Source organism: Mastacembelus armatus, chromosome 3, assembly GCF_900324485.2.
Source record: "Mastacembelus armatus chromosome 3, fMasArm1.2, whole genome shotgun sequence".
Classification (NCBI taxonomy): Eukaryota; Metazoa; Chordata; class Actinopteri; order Synbranchiformes; family Mastacembelidae; genus Mastacembelus; species Mastacembelus armatus.
In genome coordinates, this window is record NC_046635.1 from 432,849 (window position 1) to 455,564 (window position 22,716).

General features: G+C 42.1%; 1 protein-coding gene across 1 annotated transcript in view; it reads right to left on the reverse strand.

Moving 5' to 3' along the window:
- Positions 1-22,716, reverse strand: part of LOC113137971 (multiple epidermal growth factor-like domains protein 11) — a 110,865-nt gene that overhangs the window by 56,408 nt on the left and 31,741 nt on the right. Inside the window, exon 6 of the mRNA XM_026320023.1 lies at positions 17,772-17,864. Within this exon, the coding sequence (XP_026175808.1) occupies positions 17,772-17,864 (93 nt within the window). The remainder of the gene's footprint in view (positions 1-17,771; positions 17,865-22,716) is intronic.

Genomic DNA, 22,716 nt, shown 5'->3' on the forward strand with positions numbered 1-22,716 from the left:
CTACAAACATCGAGTCATTTTAGGACCTTGGACAAAGCATATCAGACCACGAGTCTTTACTCTGCTGCTCTGCATGTGCAAACCTTTAACTTCTTCACTTAATGTTTTCTGTGTGTGTCCGACCAGTCCAGCAGTCCAGCAATGCACCACGCTGCCCTGCAATTACCACACAAGACTGTGCAAATTGCATTTTAATGATCTCCTTTTGTGCAAACTTGGGGCATAAATCTGAGCTCAGGTCTAATGGCAGTTGGCATGTGACTGTCCTCCCACTGACCCTTTGACAAATATAAAGAGGCGAATGTGGCACATCAGAGAACTGATCACTTCATTTGGCCGGGGCCAAAGGTCAGATCTTTAACCTAGCACGTTACGGCGCGAAAGTCACCCACCAGACCTGGACTGAATTTGCTGTCTCCATCCATGTGGGAGAGGAAAAGTGGAAGAACATTTTTTACTTTAAGCCCAAAAACTACATTTGGCTTCGGCAGCACAACAGCTAATGAGTTTAAAATCAACATTACACACCTTCCCCCCACTTCTTGATATAAAAATGTCTATTGTGGCAGCTTTAAGGCCTCTGCTCATATGTCTGTAGCACTAAAGGGGAACTCCAACAGCTTTATAGTATTTCCAGAGGGACCTGAATGAAATCTAATAAATTGCTTTGAGTGAAGTGAAGATTACGAGACTAAAAATGATCTGCAGTTTGATAAAAATTAGGTTACAGACCTCTGGACACTGCTTCTCATCTCTCTTGATACTAGGCACTTTTCACATAATGAGCCATAATCTGAACTGACAGTGGTGCTAATGCATTGTGGGTAATGTAGGCACCAGAGTTTTGACAAGTAAGAAGAAGGTGTGGAATAAAAAAAGGCAAATTCTGCTGCATCACTTTTGATCTTTAAAAAAAGTCCAGTGTAATAATTTTGTAGAAGTGGAGGGTGAACAGAACAGACAGAAAATAAATAGAAGAAACCAGAGCTGCCATCATTTAGTGAGCAGTCATTACAAAACTAATGACATTACTAGAAGCCTCAGTTGTGCATTGTCTTATTGCTGATTAGCAAACGTTAAGACGCTAAACTAAAATGCCAAACAAAGTACGTAAGTGTTTTTCTCCTAATTTCAAACAGACATTTTTAATATAACACACATTTTTCACTAATACTGTCATTTACTTTCCTTTTTTTTTTTTGAGTGCTATGACAGTTCAATAATCAATATGTTTCACCACAGCTCACAGTTTCTATTCTTTTTTGCAAATGTCGTCTTGCTGCTGGAACCGTCCGCAGATCAGTTAAGTGGCATCTTAACTAAAGCCTGAGTCCATATGTCGTTCTGGCTCTAAGGGCTTCTTTAGGAAACAGCAGACCAATCTTCCCTCTTACTTGGAGGTCACACTGGCTCCCTCCTCTGCACTGTGAGCCCCTTTGAAAAAGGTCAAGATGGCTTGAAGTGCAAAATGACTGAGGGAGAAGTGGATGAGGAAATAAAGAGACTTGGGGAGGCTGCGGTTGTGCTCTTCTTCTCTGAGCAAATGTAAAGTGGAAGAAGACAGCTAATGAATAATTCCTGGCCATTTTCAAAGTCAAGCGAAGTCAGTCGTGTGGGGAGGAAAAGGGTCTATTGTGCCGGCCACTTCTGTTGAAAGGCGGTGGTGGACGATAAACAAGTTAGTTTGGAAATTAATCAGAGCGCACAGAGAAAGAGAGGGAGAAATATTGAGACTGTGAAGGAGGGCAGGCGGTAAAGCTGAGCAGAGCGGATAAGTCGTTATATTCCTTAATGGGTTGTCTGTCATGAGGTTTGGCTAGCGTGGGCTCACGTGGCATTAGAAGGAAAATGGGTAATCAAAAGGTTTCCGAGGTGAGGTGCCAGTCCATTTCCCCTCTCGCTCTCAGCCACACAAGATTGATGGCAAACAGAGGGAGAAAGAGAAGGACTGTGTGGGTTTGACGGCAAAAGCAGACTGGGGTTTGTTTGCTGTCTCTTTTCTCCAGAGAAACTAAATCACAAAACTATACACTTTGTTTTAATATCAAACCACAAATGTCCTATATCTTTATTTCACGAGCTACACCTGGTGACAGTTTCTTCATAACACGTGGATCTAGTCTAGAATTGCTGTATTTTGGCTAATTCCCCGTTTCTCCACAGCTTCAATGAATAAAACCTAGAATCTGAGTAAAGAAAAGAAAATGTTTTTCCCTTGTTTCATTTTCACAGACCTGAGGCAAAATATTTGAATTTCATATATTAACACATTCTGTCATTCCCTCTCTGTATAGTAGTTTTTATTGTTGCTAGTGGAGACTATTATTCCTGCTCATGACTGAAATTACCTGCACACACAAGGGATTCATAGGAAATATGTATGCTTTATCATAATTGCTTGTTGGATGGTTGAACAACTTTGCAAATTCCCTCCCCTGTACTTTTCCAACGTCCAAATTGCTGAGGCTGTACCCAACAATTACTTCAACTTTCCCAAACCAACAATCCAACATTCATACCCACTTCACATTGTGACTAGAAAATGAGTTGCTGCTCTTTTTCTCGTTATTTACAAAACCATCAAAACCAGCATTTTCCCTCTGTACTGCCAACACTATGGCAAACGTATAAATTTTGTCCTGCTCTTGTTTTTGATGCCTGTTCACGCTTTAACCGAATGATCCCTTCACTAACCGATATCTACAGTCATATCAGAGCAACGGAAAGGTTGAACGTCTGAAGGCAAAACATTGTAGTTAATGCTAAAAGTGGCTCATCTTTAAATCACAGGGTGGTTTTTATTGTGAAGCAGCCTCAGGAAACACAATGTTTAATAGACAGGGTCAATTTCCAGAACCACCTGTTAATTTTTCATTTATTTTGAAAAGGTAAAGTGAACAGGAAGGAGCATTTACAGTAAAAGTAGCAACAAGCTCTTACTGTGATTTGTGAGACCACAATACTTGTATTTTGCAAACATGAATAAAAACAATTGCATTTGTTTGACAATCAGATCAGTTTCAGCCTTTTGTCCCTCCAGGTCTTTGTTGTGTCTCAGGTCTGTTACAGGCACCTGGAAGCTGCTACAGGACACAGTCGTTCTGTAAGTCTACTGTGTTGGTCTAGTCTGTGTTGGTCGAGTCTGTGTTGGTCTAGTCTGTGTTGGTCTAGTCTGTGTTGGTCGAGTGTGTTGGTCTAGTCTGTTGGTCTAGTCTGTGTTGGTCTAGTCTGTGTTGGTCGAGTGTGTTGGTCTAGTCTGTGTTGGTCGAGTGTGTTGGTCGAGTGTGTTGGTCGAGTCTGTGTTGGTTGAGTCTGCGTTGGTCGGGTCTGTTGGTCTAGTCTGTTGGTCTAGTCTGTTGGTCTAGTCTGCATTGGTCTAGTCTGCGTTGGTCGAGTCTGCGTTGGTCTAGTCTGTGTTGGTCTAGTCTGTGTTGGTCTAGTCTGTGTTGGTCTAGTCTGTGTTGGTCGAGTGTGTTGGTCTAGTCTGTGTTGGTCGAGTCTGTGTTGGTCTAGTCTGTTGGTCTAGTCTGTGTTGGTCTAGTCTGCGTTGGTCTAGTCTGTTGGTCTAGTCTGCGTTGGTCTAGTCTGTGTTGGTCGAGTGTGTTGGTCTAGTCTGTGTTGGTCGAGTGTGTTGGTCGAGTCTGTGTTGGTTGAGTCTGCGTTGGTCGAGTCTGTTGGTCTAGTCTGTGTTGGTCTAGTCTGCGTTGGTCTGGTCTGTTGGTCTAGTCTGTGTTGGTCTAGTCTGTGTTGGTCTAGTCTGTGTTGGTCGAGTGTGTTGGTCTAGTCTGTGTTGGTCGAGTCTGTGTTGGTCTAGTCTGTTGGTCTAGTCTGCGTTGGTCTAGTCTGTTGGTCGAGTCTGTGTTGGTTGAGTCTGCGTTGGTCGAGTCTGTTGGTCTAGTCTGTGTTGGTCTAGTCTGCGTTGGTCTGGTCTGTTGGTCTAGTCTGTGTTGGTCTAGTCTGTGTTGGTCGAGTGTGTTGGTCTAGTCTGTGTTGGTCGAGTCTGTGTTGGTCTAGTCTGTTGGTCTAGTCTGTGTTGGTCTAGTCTGCGTTGGTCTGGTCTGTTGGTCTAGTCTGTGTTGGTCTAGTCTGCGTTGGTCTGGTCTGTTGGTCTAGTCTGCGTTGGTCTGGTCTGTTGGTCTAGTCTGCGTTGGTCTAGTCTGTGTTGGTCGAGTGTGTTGGTCTAGTCTGTGTTGGTCGAGTGTGTTGGTCGAGTCTGTGTTGGTTGAGTCTGCGTTGGTCGAGTCTGTTGGTCTAGTCTGTGTTGGTCTAGTCTGTGTTGGTCTAGTCTGTGTTGGTCCAGTCTGTGTTGGTCTAGTCTCCGTTGGTCTAGTCTGCGTTGGTCTAGTCTGTTGGTCTAGTCTGCGTTGGTCTGGTCTGTTGGTCTAGTCTGCGTTGGTCTAGTCTGTGTTGGTCGAGTGTGTTGGTCTAGTCTGTGTTGGTCGAGTGTGTTGGTCGAGTCTGTGTTGGTTGAGTCTGCGTTGGTCGAGTCTGTTGGTCTAGTCTGTGTTGGTCTAGTCTGTGTTGGTCTAGTCTGTGTTGGTCCAGTCTGTTGGTCTAGTCTCCGTTGGTCTAGTCTGAGTTGGTCTAGTCTGCGTTGGTCTGGTCTGTTGGTCTAGTCTGCGTTGGTCTAGTCTGTGTTGGTCGAGTGTGTTGGTCTAGTCTGTGTTGGTCGAGTGTGTTGGTCGAGTCTGTGTTGGTTGAGTCTGCGTTGGTCGAGTCTGTTGGTCTGGTCTGTTGGTCTAGTCTGTGTTGGTCTAGTCTGTGTTGGTCCAGTCTGTTGGTCTAGTCTCCGTTGGTCTAGTCTGTGTTGGTCTAGTCTGCGTTGGTCTAGTCTGTGTTGGTCTAGTCTGCGTTGGTCTAGTCTGTGTTGGTCTAGTCTCTAGACACTGTTTTGTGTCTGCCCATTCTGAAAGACGGATCCTTCCTATTGCTTTTCCATTTTTCCCTTTGCAGAGTTTCTTGGGGAATTTTTCCTTCCCCAGTTCTAGGTTTTTGAGGACAGAGGGTGTCAGGTGCTGTGCAGACTGTTCAGCCACACTACAAAAATAAAAATGCCTTAACTTGAAAAAGAGTGTTTGTGGCTAAACGCATGCATCATTTTACAGCATTTGCTTTCGTAATGAATGTCTATAGGCATTTTAGGGGAGTGTACATCTCTTGAGCATGGTGGCCATGTAACGTCCTTCACACCTTCTGATCAGTCACTGAAACAGCAGGCGACAGATAATCCTTGTGCCGAACCAGTAGCTCTTACCCGTCTGTTTTTCAGTGCAAGGTTGCGTAAATAGCAAATTGTGCATAGCATCATGTCCCAGGGACGACCACCGTCTGTTACTATCGTACGGCTCTTCCTTTACCTCCTACCCACTGCTGAGTCTAAGCTTATGTGAGGTAGCACACGACGCTCCTGTGCCCTCTGCCGTGGTCATGGAGTCTCAAAATGTGGCTTTTATTGCATTAGACCCAGGAACCAACCGAGGAAGCGATTGTGTCCACGGGTTCTCTCTTACAACCTTATTCTTGCAGTTTGCATTTAGATAAAAATCATAGGTGCAATCACTTTTGTTGCACTGAAGTTGTACTTTGGGTTTATCTAACCTGTTTGTGTTTAATTATACATCAGATCCACTTAGAAATAATCCAAGATGGTACAATTTTAATCATTTAAAATTTTAGCAATGTCACATGTGGGAGTGCTCAGTTTTGTTGTATCCTGTAAGTTTAACTGTTTATTACAGTGTTGATCACTTTTTAATGTCTTATGCCATATTAATTTTTTAATGTCTTTTGTGCATTATGTAAAGCACCCTGAATTGCTTTTGTGTAGGAAGTGTGCAATAGCTTGCTCAACTTTGCACATGCTTTCTGAGGAAAGACTTTACACACACACACACACACACACACATTTATTTATCTAAGAAGCGCTCATGCTACAAATGCATAACTTCTACTCCTCCAGTTGTCGTTTCTTTCATTAGACTTGTGATTACTATTTTTGTTAACCTAGCAAATTTAAGTAATATGTCTTCAGTGGGTTGTAATGGAAAGGCCTATATCCAGAAACTTTGTTGAGCACAACTTTGTTGGGCTTGTATTGCTCCTGAAGCCACTTGTACATTTTTTATGACAAACAGGTCTAATGAATCCATTTCTCCCATCATTGTCACTGACACCCAGATGCAGCAGCAGAACATTTTAGTTCTGCATCGTCTCAGCTTTGTGATGCAAACAAATCATTGGGTTAGGAAGGATCAATAAATCTTTAGTGTTTCCACACTAAAATATGTTTTATTATTATAATAAATAGTGAGGAATTATTGAAGAACGTGCTATAGTTTTTATTATATATAGACAGAAGCACTAGATATGTGAACATCATGGAGATTAGACTCCCTCAGACAAAGTTAGAATCCTTAAGACTTTTATTATAAGAAAACTCAAATTTAGTTTAGTTTAGGTTTAATGAGTATAAATGTGCATATGTACAAATGTCATTTTAAAGATGAACCATATTTGCCTTTGTACAGCTGCAGGGATTAAGAAGAAATAGTCCCTAAACTAATAAACCAATTAGTTGTTTTCTATCGTTGTGTTTCAGAGGAGCAACGCAAATAATCACAGGAGCTGCCAAATCAACTGTGACCTTAAAGATGACGATGTTAATTTGTACTGTTAAATGTGAAGCTGTTACACAAATTAACCCGTAAATATTCACAGAATTCTAGACACACATGTGCTTTGATAGAGTTTGGTTTGACTACTGTTTGATGTTTACAACTACTTAACACACAAACACCAAGATTTATGTTAATGCACATCTCAAAAGTCTAGTCCTCAGTTTGAATCACTAGAACTGGCACAAATATACATTATGTCCAAGCTGCAGTCCCACTTTACCCACCTGTGCCACATGACTGTGCCACCTGTGAACATGCACAGTCGGTGCTGTTTGGTCCAAGGCTGGGAGGTGCCCAGACCAGGCAGTCAAACACCAAACTGAAGTAAAGTGCTCTGCAGTTACATGGATGTTGTAAGATGTGGAGTCCCCCTGACATTTATGAAGTAGTTTCATAAAAGGATACTGGAGTTTCAACTGCGACATTAGCTATAACTGCAATAAAATATGCAGCGGGTATGTACTGAACAATGTTTTTAAGACTTAAGTGCTTTAAGTGTTTCACAGACAAAGATGCTCAAAATGCATCGTGTTCATTTATCTGGAACTTATTTCAATATTTGTTTAGAAGCTTCCGACGTATAATACCAATCACATGTAAAATTCATCTGCAGTGTGGTGCTTTGATATTCCTGCAAGTAGCAAGAGTACCTGGCTTTTTCGGGCAGTCAGAAACGTCTGTAGAATATTATTTAACACAAAAAAGCCCACTGACATTTAAGCATTTGCTTTTCACTGGACAGACTGCGGCGTTGATTGTGTTGCTCGCTGTAATTTAACAAACTGCAGGAAATGCTGAAGGATCATTTTTCTTACTCTCAACGAGCAAGAAAAACCCATACCTCATAGCTCTGTAGCTGAATCACAAGTCCCCGTTGCAGGAGACAGACATCGCAGCCCCGAACAGTGGAGCGCAGAGAGCCAATCACCCCTCAGGGGTTATGGTGAAATTTGATTAAAAAGTTTGTTGGTAAATTAATTTTGACCAAACACAAGGGGCATGCTGATGTGGCTGTAGCCGTTAATTGGACTTGGCAGTGGGGCAAGTCCACTCGTCAGCATTGTGTGTGTGTGTGTGTGTGTGTGTGTGTGTTCATGTCGTGTTGGACAATCAGCATCCCTTTAGACTGTGTGTATTATCACTGAGGACCTCAATAAAGTGCCAGGATAAACATCCAGCAGAATTGCAGCCTGGGCAAACACACACACACACACCCTCACACTTACACACACACACACACACACACACACTAATGCCTTTCTAAGTGGAACAATGACAGCAATGTGTAATACCAACTGCAAAATACACACTAACACATGTACTGAAAGCTTCTATACTGTAAAGTAGCAGTCTTCCTCCCCCATGTGTCCCTGTGGTCCTGAGTCCTAAAGCTCTCCATACGTTCAGACACTTACACTTTCTTTGTAATTACACATTTCAGTGATCCTCTTTATCCCGTCCTCTCCTCAGCTTCTCATACAGCTCTCCCTTACCTCTCCACAGAAGCTCGCTGCATCATTCCTGCAAAGCTGCACTTAATGACTTGCTGAACTCAGTCTGTTGGGTAATGAACAATACGCTTTGTCATAAAATGCCAGTCTTCTCGTGAAACGAGGTTCAGAGGAGGACAAAGCACAGAGGATGGACTGGCTAATGGCTACTGACCCCACAGCATGACCCCCCTCCAACACGGGCAACAGGTATTAGCTGCATAATGAGCTCGATGCTAATGAAGAGCAACGGGAGTCGTCTATTGCCAGGCAGAGCTCAGATGAGTTAGACGCATATACATGATGCTGAAGCGATGAACCAGCTGGCTCACAATTCACACAGGCAGGGATCACAACAGAGAAGCAGACGAACAGTGAGATCAATACCAGAAATGCTCTATGATTTATATGTACAGATTTCCTGGTGAATTGATTAGTCTTCCCTTTTGTTTTAGAACAAAGTTGTTTTTCCAAACACAGACTGCCAACTGCCTCTGAACGTCACTGTACAGGTTAAACTAAAGGGTAGAAAGTCTTCATTTAAAGACACATAGTTCTTGGATAGCCGTCCTTTTAACCACAGGTACATTCTTCATACCCCATCAGTGTCTGAATGACACATTATTAACTTTCCAGCCTGGAGCTGCATTATATTATGGAACCGAGCAAATAAACTGAGGTTACACTGGATGTCATTTGACTAATCCGAACTCTGCAGCACACAACAGTGATGAGATTCCAGAAGACAGCTGCTGCACTGTACCTCAGCACATATCCCTCACGCTTTGTGCAGATGCAGACGTTACACCTGCAGCCCCACTCAGTCTGATTTGAACCAGCTCCTGAATTTACATGACAGATCAATTTTTAACATACGAGCCATAACAAGCCACAGGGTTCAGTTTGAAACTGGGCTCGAGCAGTTTTGTTATTGTTATTATGAAGTTACTGTTGCTGCATAAAGCTCGGGGTTTAGTTTATTTCCACATATATTTCTTCTAAATATTTCCATCTGTTCTGTCTCTGATTGTGCAAATTGACTGTGTCCATGTGTGTCCAGTGTTGCAAATAGACAGTACTGGGTGTTTAATGTAATGTATAACAAACAGCGGCTTCCTGCAGGAAACTGGGCCCTCATCATAAAAAGCACTGAATAATCAATGCAGCTTATAAACAACTGTGTTGTATTTTGGGGCGTTTTGCTCTGTAACAGCAGACACAGGGAAGAAGCAGTGGAAGGACCAGTCCATAGTACAAATACAGACACAGGTACAGACACAGGTACAGACACAGGTACAGGTATTTTAACATTAACTCAATTAAGACTTTCTTGAGACACGTGTGAGTTAATTCATGCAGTTAAAGTTAAATGTGTGATAACAGTGTTGATATTATCCTCCTCAGGTCATTATAAAAAACTAGTTTACTAACTTTGTCTTCAGGTTAAAATTCTCCATATTTAGGGACTTTTCATTTTATTAATGATGTTTATTGGACATTTTAAGTGTAATGACAATGACAATGATTTTGGCAACTTCAAATAAAAAAACCTATAAGCCCAGGGCTGTGGCATGGCACATAAACAGTCTTTGAATATCAGTGATCTTTCACATGACCTGCTTAAAAATATGGACAAGAGCATCTGCTTTTCCACTTCTGTTCAAATAAAAAGGCTCTAAAGGACATGAAGACCTGAAACGTCACCCACAATGGGGAAAGGTAAGCAGCAAAGCAGAAGTCTATTCAAAACAAAATGCTCAGACCTGATTGGTTTGGGCCGTAATACTATGCACAGGCTCAGCTTTATATGTCTTTCCATGAGAGGACGTGACCATCTGTCTGATCATGAAAGCAGCGACTGTACCGACAGCAGGTATCTCCTTCCATTTCATAATTAACTCCACTAATCTTTGCTCAAAGCGGTGCTCAGCTTAGTTCAGCCTAATGTATTACAACAGTATACACACCGTGGACACACCAGTGGATCTGCTGCTCAAGTCCTTCAATTCAGTAACCTTTCAGATAAAACCCTAAATAACAAAGGTGACTGAGCCCCGGTGTTTAATTGTAATAGAAGTAATCTTCATGACAGTCCACACTGTTCCCAGGGGTTTTAGTCTCTTATTGAGTCTATAGCAGCCTATCAGCTCCTATGGGTGCTTGCTTCCTCCTTTCCTACAGTGAATTGCCTCCAGGCGACCTCGACTTTGTTCCTTCATGTCTCCCAATAGAGGGGTGACCTTCCCGTCCCATTCATGACTGCATAGTCACTGCCTATGTACCAGTGGGGATTGAAAACTCGCCTCGTCAAGAAGCATGTCACGTCCTCCTCTGCTCTACCTTTCTCTCACCCCCCCAAATCGCACCTCTGTCTCCTCGTCTTACTCCTGTCTTCTGACAAAGAACTTAACCTCTTAAACCCTATTTATAAGTTATTTACACGGTACATCTCAAGAACAACTGTTTTCCACAAGTAGTGTAGGCAGCCAGAGGCAAGACGCAGCAGGGGAGCACGTTCCCCTGTGCAAACATTTCTGATGTTGCTTTATACCGGGGTCTTTTTTTATTAATGCATTTTGGTATTACTCATGACTCTGAGAATATAATGAACGGTTACAGCAAAATAACAAGCGATGGATTTCTTGAGAACTCTGCATTGTTACATAAGCGTCATTTTAATTTAAAAGAAATTACATAAAGAAAACTCAGACACACACACAGACTCTTCATCAGGACTTTATATTGACATCCATTTCCTGCAAAATGGACTTTAACCAGGTTCTAAACTCTAATTTGACAACTAATCTTTACTAAAGGTTGATTTTCTAGCATTTTCTGAGCATTGCACTATAAATGTAATTTGCCTGGTTCAATGTTTAATATTGAGAGTGACTTATTAGCAAAAGTGGAATATAGTATTTAACATGTTGTCGTTAATGTGTGTAACCTCGGAAAATTTCAACCGCTGCATTTCCTTAATTTTAAAATGAGCCTTTTAAATCTACAGAGGGAGCAGGTCTCCTTTCACAGAAATCGTGTTTCGCCTAAAGGTGACGGCCGCCGTACCCTCCCTGGTGCAGTCTGCAGTCTCACCACTAGATGCTGCTAAATCTTTCACATTTGACACGTTGCACCTTTAAGTCACATGAGGATAACGAACATGTCCGTGGTAATGCTTCAGGTGTTAATGCAGGTGAAAGTGAGTTTACACCAATTAAGACTATGATTTAATCAAACTACAGGTCTGAATTTGGGTAAAGGTGCATTTAGAAAGAGAAAATCCACTGGTGGTTATTTGTACGATGGGTACAGGGCCAATAATGGACGAGGGATCAGGCCACAGCAGATGAAACTGCCCATGAAACCACTGGGGGTCAGCCAGTGTTGGTTAGCCTAGGCATAATCAATGCAGACATAAGGCTGGGTCAAGCCGCAGAGCATCTTTCATTCAAAGGCAGCTTAGAGCATAGATGACTCTTTCATACCTCGTTTGCAGAACTTAACCACTTACTAAAGATGCATATCATTAAAATGATGTATAGTTCATGGTAACGATGGGACGTGTCTGATGGGCTTTAATTAGTTTTTGTACAACAATTTTAAGAAACAGGCAATAAAAGAGTATATCACACTCTGCATTCACTGTACACCCAGCACTAATTAATAGGTTCAGTTAATTGTTCTTCTAATTGGGTTTATTAAAACAAAGAAAAAGATAAAAAGTATATTACCAGACTTCTTCTTTAATGGACTGTAAGTGGATAAAGCTTACTGAGGCTTGTTGTTTAATCATCTGCATGAATGATCATCTCAATTAAATCAACCTGCTCATAGACTCATGTCAGCGCAGTCATCCTCACTTCACATCTGGTTGCTAGGTAATAATTTTACACCTCAGTTACATGTTAAAGGCGTCCAGTTATGGATCGCCGCACATTGCTCAAGGCACGAGCAGGTTGGAGCACGTTGTACAATTAAAATGTTCACTTCTGTTTAGTTTTGGAGCTGGGCTGAATTTGTCTGACGTGTGATTTCAGTCAGAATAATGTTGTGTATTAAACACAGGAAGTATTGAACGAAACAACAACTGGAAAAACGTCTGAACGGCAGCCAGTGCTCGTCGAGAAGCCGCAGGGTTAAAGTGTGTGACACGTAACTGCAGTGTCCACGGTTTGACGCTGGCAGGAGTCTCGTGTTTCCTTCATCCTCATGTTTCAACATCTGGATGCTTTGACCTTCGGAGTCCTACACACAATGAATGCAATGACCATGATCTGTGTAAAATGAATTTATCTTACCACTCACTGGAGCAGAGCACAAACAACTATAATAATGTAAACTATATTAATAAATCATGAACTTGGTGTTGAGCACGGAGTTGCTGAGTGTCAGGGAACAAACGCACACGTTACAATCAAAAGCAGAAGCTGAGGCACCGTTACACTGCAATGGATCTGTATGGATTTTGTACAGTCGAGCTGAGGAGTGGCGCCGGGAGATAAGCAGAGAGGCACAAGAGACAAACAGAGGAGCAAAAAGAGAAAGCACACACTGCATTATGTCTCTGCACACCCTGACAGGCTTTCCCTAACATGGACACCAGCAGGAAAAACCACGTGAAACGTGGCTCATGTGGGGACTAAGGCTGCATGAGCAGGAGCCAAAGAGGCAAATACATCACTGCAGGCAACTATATTAGTGTCTGCCCACCTGCTGTCCTGCTTGTTGCTTACCTGTGTTATACACGTCTGTTCACATGGGAAAGGTGTGTGTGTGTGTTTATTTGTGTGTGTTGCCTCCATCTGCACGATAAACAGCATGTCTGGGCACAGAGGCAGTGGAGCACCCATCCTGCCATCGACAGCCGTGGTGTCGTCTCTCCAGTTTACACCAGAGCGGCTTGAACTTTACCCAATACCGTACTTACAGGAAAACAAAACCCACCGAAAGTTCAATTAGGAAATCCACTAGGTACAACACGCCACACAGGACTAACATGTTCCCTCAGGCGGAGCTGTTTTCCACCACCTTGGCTATTTTTAAAGATGATGTGCAGATTTGACAACAGGAAACCGGTCACGTGTGCTCAGCTATACAGGGATTTAGAGTCTGTGTAAACATACACATTAGACGGAAGAAATTTTTTTGTTTGTCAAAGTTCATCCATTATAAGAGACAGAGACAGCACAAGTATTCTTCGCCATCTCAAAAGCTGTTAGCAGCTCATCAGTAAAAGGCATGTTAATGTAACGTGCTAGGACATCGAGCGTTTCCTTGACAACAAATGGAGACCTGTGCTGAATTCATCACTTATGGACAGAAGTGAAATAAGGACAGAAGACAGAGAGTCTACAAAGTAATGAGCATCAGGGTTTGGGGCACTTTGCCTGCGTGCTCTCCCTCCCAGTGTGGAGGGAAAAAGTGAGGTCAGGTACCCATAAACCCTTGTGTCCAGGGGTCACCCCTCGAGTTCAGGGGTCACCCCTTGTAGCTGGATGAAACGATAGCGTCACCTCTACCAAGCCACAGCAGAGCTCTGTTAAAAAAGGACACAGCCCAGCCAATGCTTACAGTTTGCCCAGTGAGATCAGGAAGCACCTTAAATAAAAAAGGTCCCTGCTCATATGGGCCGCTCCTGAGGAGCACCGGGGTCAGGGAAGGTGCTGAACTTATGCACAGCGTTAAGGAGCAGGATACAAACCCTGGAGGCTTAAAAGTTGAGTGTAAAGGTTTATAGTCTGACTGTCACATCAATCACGGTACAAGCCACAAGTTTTCATATTCATCCCGTGTCACTGTGGTTCTGCTCATCTTGACAAATGCAGCTTTCAACATAATTGACAACAGGACACGGTGATTGTGTTAGCAAACTGTTGCTATTTACGCACCATGGAGCAATATCAGCAGACTGTTTCCGGCAGCCTCATCAATGTAGGTCCCATGTCGACTCTCCCACTAGCTCTGATTTGGTCTTTACGAAGCCCTGAGGGAAACACGTGGGTCTTCAGCTGCTGAATCCTCCACTATGTTCACGTCAGTTAGTCGCTGACCTAGTCTGCAATGCTAACGTTTGATCAATATCCAACTATCCACCACATTTTTAACCAACTGTGTGGGCGACAACAACAACGACAACAACAACAACCTACATGAACCTTAAACACACCACGTTTGTCATGTGCAGATTTTAGAGACAACGTGTCTGAAACAACACGTTTCCGACGTATAACCATGTGTCTGGTTATAGTAAAATGAATTTATAATATCAGAGTGGCTGCAAGTGTAAGATGGATCTGTATATTTATATAGTTATGTTGTTAGCTAAAGCTAAACAACCCTTCTATAGGTAAGTTCTGTAATTTATGGAAACTAAACACAAAAAAGATGTTGCTGCATCTTCTAACTGACCAGAATTCAGCTGTTTGGTATTTGATGTTTCTTTGTCATAATTTGTTTTCACTGAAAAGGAAACGGAGGGAAAGACAAATATAACAACACTAACGTGACTTTGTCAGCTCTAATATTCAGAACTTTTAGACAGAAATAATCACCGCTGATCAAAACGATTCACTTCTTAAAGTGCCTATGTGGCAACTCGCTTCTCCGCTCGATTCTTTTAAGAATTTTATCATATTAAACTGCTTCTTTGCAATGTTCTTTCCTTTATCTAACTCTTCTTTATCTTTTTCTTCTCCCTCATCATAATCACCATCTTTACACGATCAATTTTCATCATAATTTCTCCTTTTTTTCTTCCTCCTCTACTTTGGAGGCCTCGTCTGATGTCTCCTCTGCCTCTGACGTTTCCTCCCTGCCTTCCTCGTGTTGCTTCACCAGACTCTGAGCTATTTATACTCCCTGGCAGAGCAACAAAGTTTTTCAGCTGGACTGGAGTTTGGAGAGGGAAGATGACTGAGGCTCACACACTCCTTGACCAGCTAATCTGGTTAGTAACAGGAGGAGACAACGCGAGAAGAATCCTACGGCCTCCTCTCCTCCTCCCCTCCTCCAGTGTCCTCACTCAGAGATGCTGCTTCAAATTGGAGTCACTTGTTACCACCTAGTCTTCCAGTACATGTACGGTGGGTCTTGTGTAAAAACAGGTGATCTATAAGCAGCGCCTATAAATAACATGCATGTGCTACTAAATGGTTTTACTACATATGGTACAATACCCATCAAAGGTTTGTGCCAAAACTACAAAAAAAAAAAAAAAACATACTAAAAAAATCTGTAAAAAGACAAAAATATATGTAAATTTCAGATTTCAGCCTTTTGACAACATCTTTTCTGCAGCAATAGAATTAAATTACAAATTGAAAATGAGATTCCTACAGGTGTCCAACCTTGTGGTGAGCAGTTAAATCAAACTGCATAAAGGCAGTGTGTTACTTCACCCTCTGAAACATTATTTGGACAATACTGCACAACAGGAAGTAGGACTGTATTTTGCTTTTCTAATAGTGAGGAAAAGGCAATGAACAAAGGGAGTCAGGATAATGAGCTAAAAAACACTTCCAGGCTGTGTCACAAACCAACATGGTCACTTCAATTGATGGACCAGCCGCACAGAAGAAGAGTGAAAGCAAAGGAACCTGCAAGAGCAGCACGTGTGGAAAACAAAGCAAAAAGAAATGTTTAGTTCGGTTATCATGAAAATCAGGTCTAATCAAACCAAACCGTGACTTTTCTATCTCTTATGCTTTAGTTTGATTAATTACAGTGACTGTACTTGGTGTACATTGTACAGCAAACACCTACATGTACACTCTGATATCAATGATGTGAGCATCATATATGCAGTATATGACTACATTAGTTTTCCATCTAATGAACTGCATGTTTTGAGTATTTGACTTAAGGGTGTTTTATTTTAAAAATCCAGTTTTCTGAATACGTTTCAGCAAATCACAGCTGGACTTCCTCCGTATCCGCTCTGCTCGGTGAATAATTGGAAGGGGAGAGTCTAATTGTTTGAATTAGAGGAGAAGTCCTGTCCACCAATCAGGATCCACTGCTGCAACTGTTCTACCCGTGAGACATTAAGCCTTTAAATTAATTCAGTACATACCACCTCAACTAAAAACAGGTATTTGCAAAACATCACGAAGAGCAGTGCTCTCACCCTAAGCCACGGTGCGGCAGACAGCAACAATACAAAACCAAGAATGTGGGGCCTGATTTCTTCTGACCAATCAGGTTCAGACTGGGCATAAAATAGAACACAACCCAAGTACGAGTAGCTTCAATATCCCCACAGGAGAAACAATTCAGTCTCACTGTGCAGCGTCTGCGTAGCAAATTACAGCCGTACACGGGAAATGAGCTAATGACAAATTCCACTGTAAGGACGTGAGGGGAGTCGTCACGCTGTGGTGTATTAATGTAACATGAGACTCTGGAGAACACGTGTGTTCAAATTTACTTTCCATCATGGAATATCTGCAAGGCGAGACGTGAAGCTGATAATTTGCTTTCGTGCTAAAATAAATAAGCAGATAAAAGGTAATGATCAATATGAGTGAAAGAACAAATCCAGGTAGAAAAATGCAGCACAGTGAAGAAAGACAGAGCCAGCACAACTTCCAGAGTGAATCTGACATACTAGATTGAGTTTGTGTTTACCTCCGCTCCTTTTTTAAACAGGGACATTACTGAGCAGTCAATATCTTATCCTTCCCTTCCCCTTAGCCTAATTGGTGGTAGATTTACCTAACCCCCTGTCTTGGCTTGGCCTCAGTCCCCTGGCCCTTGGGCAGCAATAAAAACAGGTAAACAATGGGGAGGCTGGAGCACACCAATAACAAAGGGGGGCTAAAGGGGCTGTGTGACTCATGAAGTGTTAATAGTCCCCCAAATCCCCCCGTCGTTCACACACTCACACACACACACACACACACACACACACACACACACACACACACACATCAGGGAGGGCAGTAAAAGAGTCTGAAGAGCTGAAGAGAGGAACAGCTGAAATGAGACTCATATTGAGATGCAATAGCTTCCTTTCGAGTTTAAAGCACAATCACTACACATTTTTCTGTTTCGTACCACAAAACTGACCAAAATGTCTCGAGCAGACCGAAGTGTTGATACAGCTGAAATATTTAGCTTTCAAAACTCACTTGTTGACCTCAAACAAAAACTCATCTGTGCTTCCTTTCCCAGTGGACACACTGGTCTATGTCCATCTGCCTGGTTTAATGTATATTTGCAAACACTGCACTGAAAACACCGTAAGTGGAATTACTGAAAATTTTTACACTAAAATGCTGCACTTTGCTCAGGAGGAGACATTTCTCTCTATATAAAAGCAGTTTTAGATCACAGCTGAATAATTAATAGATCATGAGATACTGTACGAGTGACTTTAAACAGAAACATCAGGCCTGTGGAGCAGGCAACACAAAAAGAGTTGAGCTCATGATAAACTGACAGTAAAGCAATGCACAAACATGACGAACTCATGTCGCAGTGGATCAGGTTTCCCAACATTAGACCAGTTTAACCCTTATGGCTTATTTTTCAAACCCTGAACTTTTTCAGGCTGAGACTGTGACTGTTTCCATGACCTGAAGTGTTTGAAGGATCGAGTACTCACCACTGGAGCAGTCCAGTCCTCCCCATCCAGGCTCACACTGGCATGTATCAGGAGAGACGCACCGTCCGTGAGCACACTCTTCGGTGCACAATGCTGAAAGACAGACCAGAGGACAAGCTGACGTCAAACCACTGTCAGTGAGGGAGGCCAAATGTTGCACGACCGGGCGTTGCCTTTGACTGGGCCAAGAACTGGCACCTGAACGCACCACGCAGATGACACCACATACATTTCTGCACGTGCGTGGGAGGAAATACATTGGAAATTTGACTGGAATCTGTATTTGCTGTTTAGAAATGAAAAGCTAGAGGCTTAAACTGCTGTTGCTCAGCACAGTTTGTAGCTGCATTGGTGAATCAGCTGAAACGATGATGACGACACACCACAAACAGTAGGTGACGCTAATCTGGATTAATTCATCTCTAACCTAAATATTACAAGGGTTTTTACTGCGATGTGCCTGTAAGTGCAAACAGACAAACAAACAAACAGACAAACAAACAGAGAAACATGGTGAAAATACCTGACACCAATTTCTGTATTTTCTATTTGCTGTTGTCAAATTGGTGAAGATGTTTCCTTGGACTGTCTATTGTCTATTGCACGTGTATCGTTACGCCGCAGTGCCTCGACCTCTCAGGGCCGCTGTCGTCCTAACTCTGATGAATGACCTTGTCAGTTTCAGGACACGGGACCTTTATGGTGCCAGTGCCTAAAGCCAGCAAGCTGAAATACAGCGATCAGGTGAATGGCAGCAGAGCTTTTCACCACTTCTTAGGCACAGACAAAACATAGGCCTTTATTTGTTATTCTGAACTATTTTTACTATTATAATATCTATTTTGCTTTTCAAACATTGTTAGAAACATATTTTTTCGTTTGATTTGATGAAACTGATCAATAAATGCCCCGCGACACTTCTTTTAATTCCTCGATCATCTCTGTGAATAGGTGGAAGCTGCATGCTGACGCAGTTTAGTTAAAAGGTTAAATGTTCAATATATATTTACACTGATGTCTGTGCCCTTTGATTTTCAAGGACCTTTATGTAAAAATCATCCATTCTAAGTATTATTTGCATTTCCTTTTATCTGCATAAAGACCTTAGACCGTTACGAGGAGGCAGACAACCTGAAGTTGCTGAAAATGTTTGAAGAAAAGTTTAGATTGTGAGCAGCCACCGGAAAATTAAAAGACTTTCTACAGAACCTTTGATAACATACGAGTAGCATGATTTCATTTTGCCATGACCGGGCCATGCTGCACATGTTATACTACACAGAGTTAAAGCCTTGACTACTTGGGTCTTTGTCATGAAGAGCTGCAATGATGTAACATTGACTTAATAACAGGAAGTGCAGAAAGCCAAGCGTGTGTTTTTAAATGTCATTCTGATGTGTTTAAAGATTTACATCCTACTCTTTGAAGTCTGGAGCAACGTTTTTAAGTCTCTCTTTTCTGTTTTTGTTTGTTTTGAGACAAATATGTGTCACTGTTTAGGTGTGTGTGCTCACACACCTTTATGTCTTTTATTTGTCTCTCTGCTATCTTTTTTCAAACATCTTCCTCTGTTTACTTTTCCTGTGCCCTCTTCCCTCACACCTTCTCGTGGCCACCTCTGGCCTCCGAGCTAATCGCTGCGCCACATAATGACAGGGAGACGTGGTAGCCCTTTGAAAACACTGCTTCATTTATTACGCTGCGATAGAGCCATTTGTTTTTAACCTTCAGATACTGTGTGACAGCTTTCAACTGTAAGGTCATGTCATAATGAAAAATTATGCCAGTTGGAAAAGATTAAGGTGGAAATGAAGATAGTTAGTGCTCCTGTTTGCTGTTCAGAGCAGGGGATATGTGTTTTCAGTGATCTGACCATACCTGAGCTTAGTTCGTACTCTTGATTAATGAATCTGTGCCTGATTGGATTCATGCATCAATTCACAAACTGAATCAATGGACAGAGCTGTTCTGTGAAGAGGCTAAAGTGACAGGGACACTACAAGTCCATTATTTTTGTGTGCATTTTTAATATTTTCTCATCTGAAGAAAACCTTAGTAATGAGTCACATCCAGTTTTTCTTTTGTTTCCACCAAAAAACTGTTAATCTAATCGCACAGGTACATGAAAACATTAAGATAAATCAACCAAGGGACAACACGGTGGATTAGTGGTTGGCACTGATGCCTCACATCAAGAAGGTTCCTGGTCTGAAGCCCATCAGGGGCCTTTCTGTGTGGAGTCTGCATGTTCTCCCTGTGCTTGTGTGGGTTTTCTCCAGGTCCTCTGGTTTCCTCCCACAGTCCAAAAACATGTATGTCAGGTTGATTGGTGACTCTAAATTGCCCATAGGAGTGAGTGTGAGTGTGTGAGGTTGTTTGTCTCTATGTGGCCCTGTGATGGACTGGGGACCTGTCCAGGGTGGACCCCTGCCTTTCACCCAGAGAGAGCTGGGATAGGCTCCAGCAGATCCCTGGGACCCTGGTTAGGACTAAGGGGGTACAGATGATGGATGGAATCAACCAAGTAACAAAGTTTGACACAAACGTTTACTGTCCTGTTTGCTGAAGTCTCAAAAAATAAACACCTGAGAGCTGCAGCTGCACTAACTCCAGTTAGAATAACTGTAAGTTATTCCCTTGTACCTTAGAGAGAACAAACACTGACGCTCTGCTTTACTGTCTCATCTTCACAAATGTTTGTATGAATATCACTGTAAATACATACTCAAACTAAAGGGTTTGTCTTTTACACCATCACACACATGCAGGCTCAAAGACAGTAACCCAATAAGATGAAGACACGCACGCACGCACACAAATATACTGTTTAACTGAATGCAAAGCTAAACAACTTTATTATCATTTGTTAAAAGGGAAAGGCTGAACTTTATCTAACATCCCCCCAACTTATTGTGAGCAGATCACTTGTGTACCTGAGTATGAATACTGCATCACACATCAGGTAGGTGCTGTGCTGGGAGAAGCCAGGCTGACAGCTTGGAGACTTTAGCTCCTCCATCATACGATGTGCTGCCGCTCCGGCTCTCTGTTTGTGCAACTGATTCCTGGCAGCTTGATGTGAATAAAGATGTGCACAGGAACAAATGAGCACCACATAAATGAAGAAGTAGGTCTTTTAAGTTTCACAAGCGCCTGCACACTTTACCTATTTCCATAAAACTGCGTGTGTTGTCAGTTTATGAGGTGTTGTTTAAAACACAAGAAGTGATGAGTTTTGAAAGTTCTGTGGGCAGGAAGGAGACGTGGAAACAGGACTGACCTCCGTAAAACTGGGCTTAATGGGTTTAATAGTCCTCAGGCACAGGGGGGTCATCCTTTCTAAATTTATTGTGTCAGCGTGTTAACGTTTTACAGCTTTTTTCATGCATTAGGAAAAGAAACTGCACCCACATGTTCTTGGCACCACACACCGAGGGAGGCTGAAGTGCAGGGTCGGCCTATAATACTGAAAAATCACCTGTGGTTTTCATCACAGTATTTTAGTGTGACCAAGGTGATAAACATAAATATATGCATATTAATACTGTATATGATAAATTACATTTGACAGAAATGTCACTAGAAGAGAGCCTGTGATGTAGAGGCAATGTAGAATTACTGTAAAAACAAAGTGTAAGATAAAGTATTTTTATTCACTAAATAATTTATATTTACTCTTCAGCATTTTCTAAATTTGCTTATATAATAATTTCCTAAACAACTTGTATGAGTGTGGAAACAAAGTACTTCATTAACCCTTTAACTTCCTACGTCTGTCCCAGTCTTTCCAGCGTTTTTCCTGAAAAATTCCCCCCTACAGTTGTTAAACACTGATGTTTTTCTGAGGACAGCCTCACTTAGCTAATATAAATGGCTTTAGGGAGTCACTGAGCATTTGCCAAAGTTTGTCACTTATCTTCTTTGAATGTGACTGCAGACCTATAGGGATACTGATCCAGCACTGCCCTCCACATGTACTGTATCTCTCATGCTCCGATTACAGCAGTGTCACTGTGATTCAATACAAACTCAGTGTTTTTCTGTATCGACAACTTATGGAGATTTCAACATTCACTGAAAATGGAAAACACAGCAATGTCGTGCGGAAACAGCTTCATGAACCACTGGTCGGGATCTGCGGGCTGTCCGGTGTCTTGTAGGAGAGAGAGATAAAATGTCTTGCACATGCAGGCTCAGATTTGAATAAGAGAACCAAAGACGTGTGCTCTTGTAATCCTGAAGGAGAGTTGATAAATCATTAAACGGGTGCCTAATCCTTTCATCCCGTGGGCTGGAGCAGAAACAAGGAGGATCCCATCAGCAACGGGCACGACAAGATTAATAGACACCAAATTAAATAATCACTACACATGATGAAGCAGTCTTCATAAATCTCTGCAACATGAGTAACAGCAGAATGAACAGCACAGGTGCACACCTGACATCTCTCCTCAGTGTCTGGTCTCATGTAAAACTGTCAACAGGCTGATCACGACGTCCTGAGGCGACAGTAAATGACGCTGTTAATATTTCCCCCCTTGTTCTCTGGACACAGCACAGTGTTCAATTTCAGACATTTCTTTCTTTCTTCTTGAATAAAGTCATTGAAGTCGTTGACACGTGTGTGTGTGTGTGTGTGTGTGTGTCTGAGTAGATTTATGAAATATTAACTGAGAAAAGATTATAGAACAAATGTTTTTGCTTCTGTGTGATCAAGAAACTACGGAAGCTGATTTCTGGGATGAAAAATAAAACGATACCATTAGTCAAAATAACGACATACGTTCTCGATATTTTGATTCAGTTAGAATAACAAAATAGTTTCTCAGTATTTCGTCCTAAGTATCTTGTTATTTTGAGATACAGGTTTTATTTTTCATCCCAGTGGTGGAAACAGGCTTCTGTAAAAACCAATTCCAGCAGTAATTTGTGATGTGACGAGCTG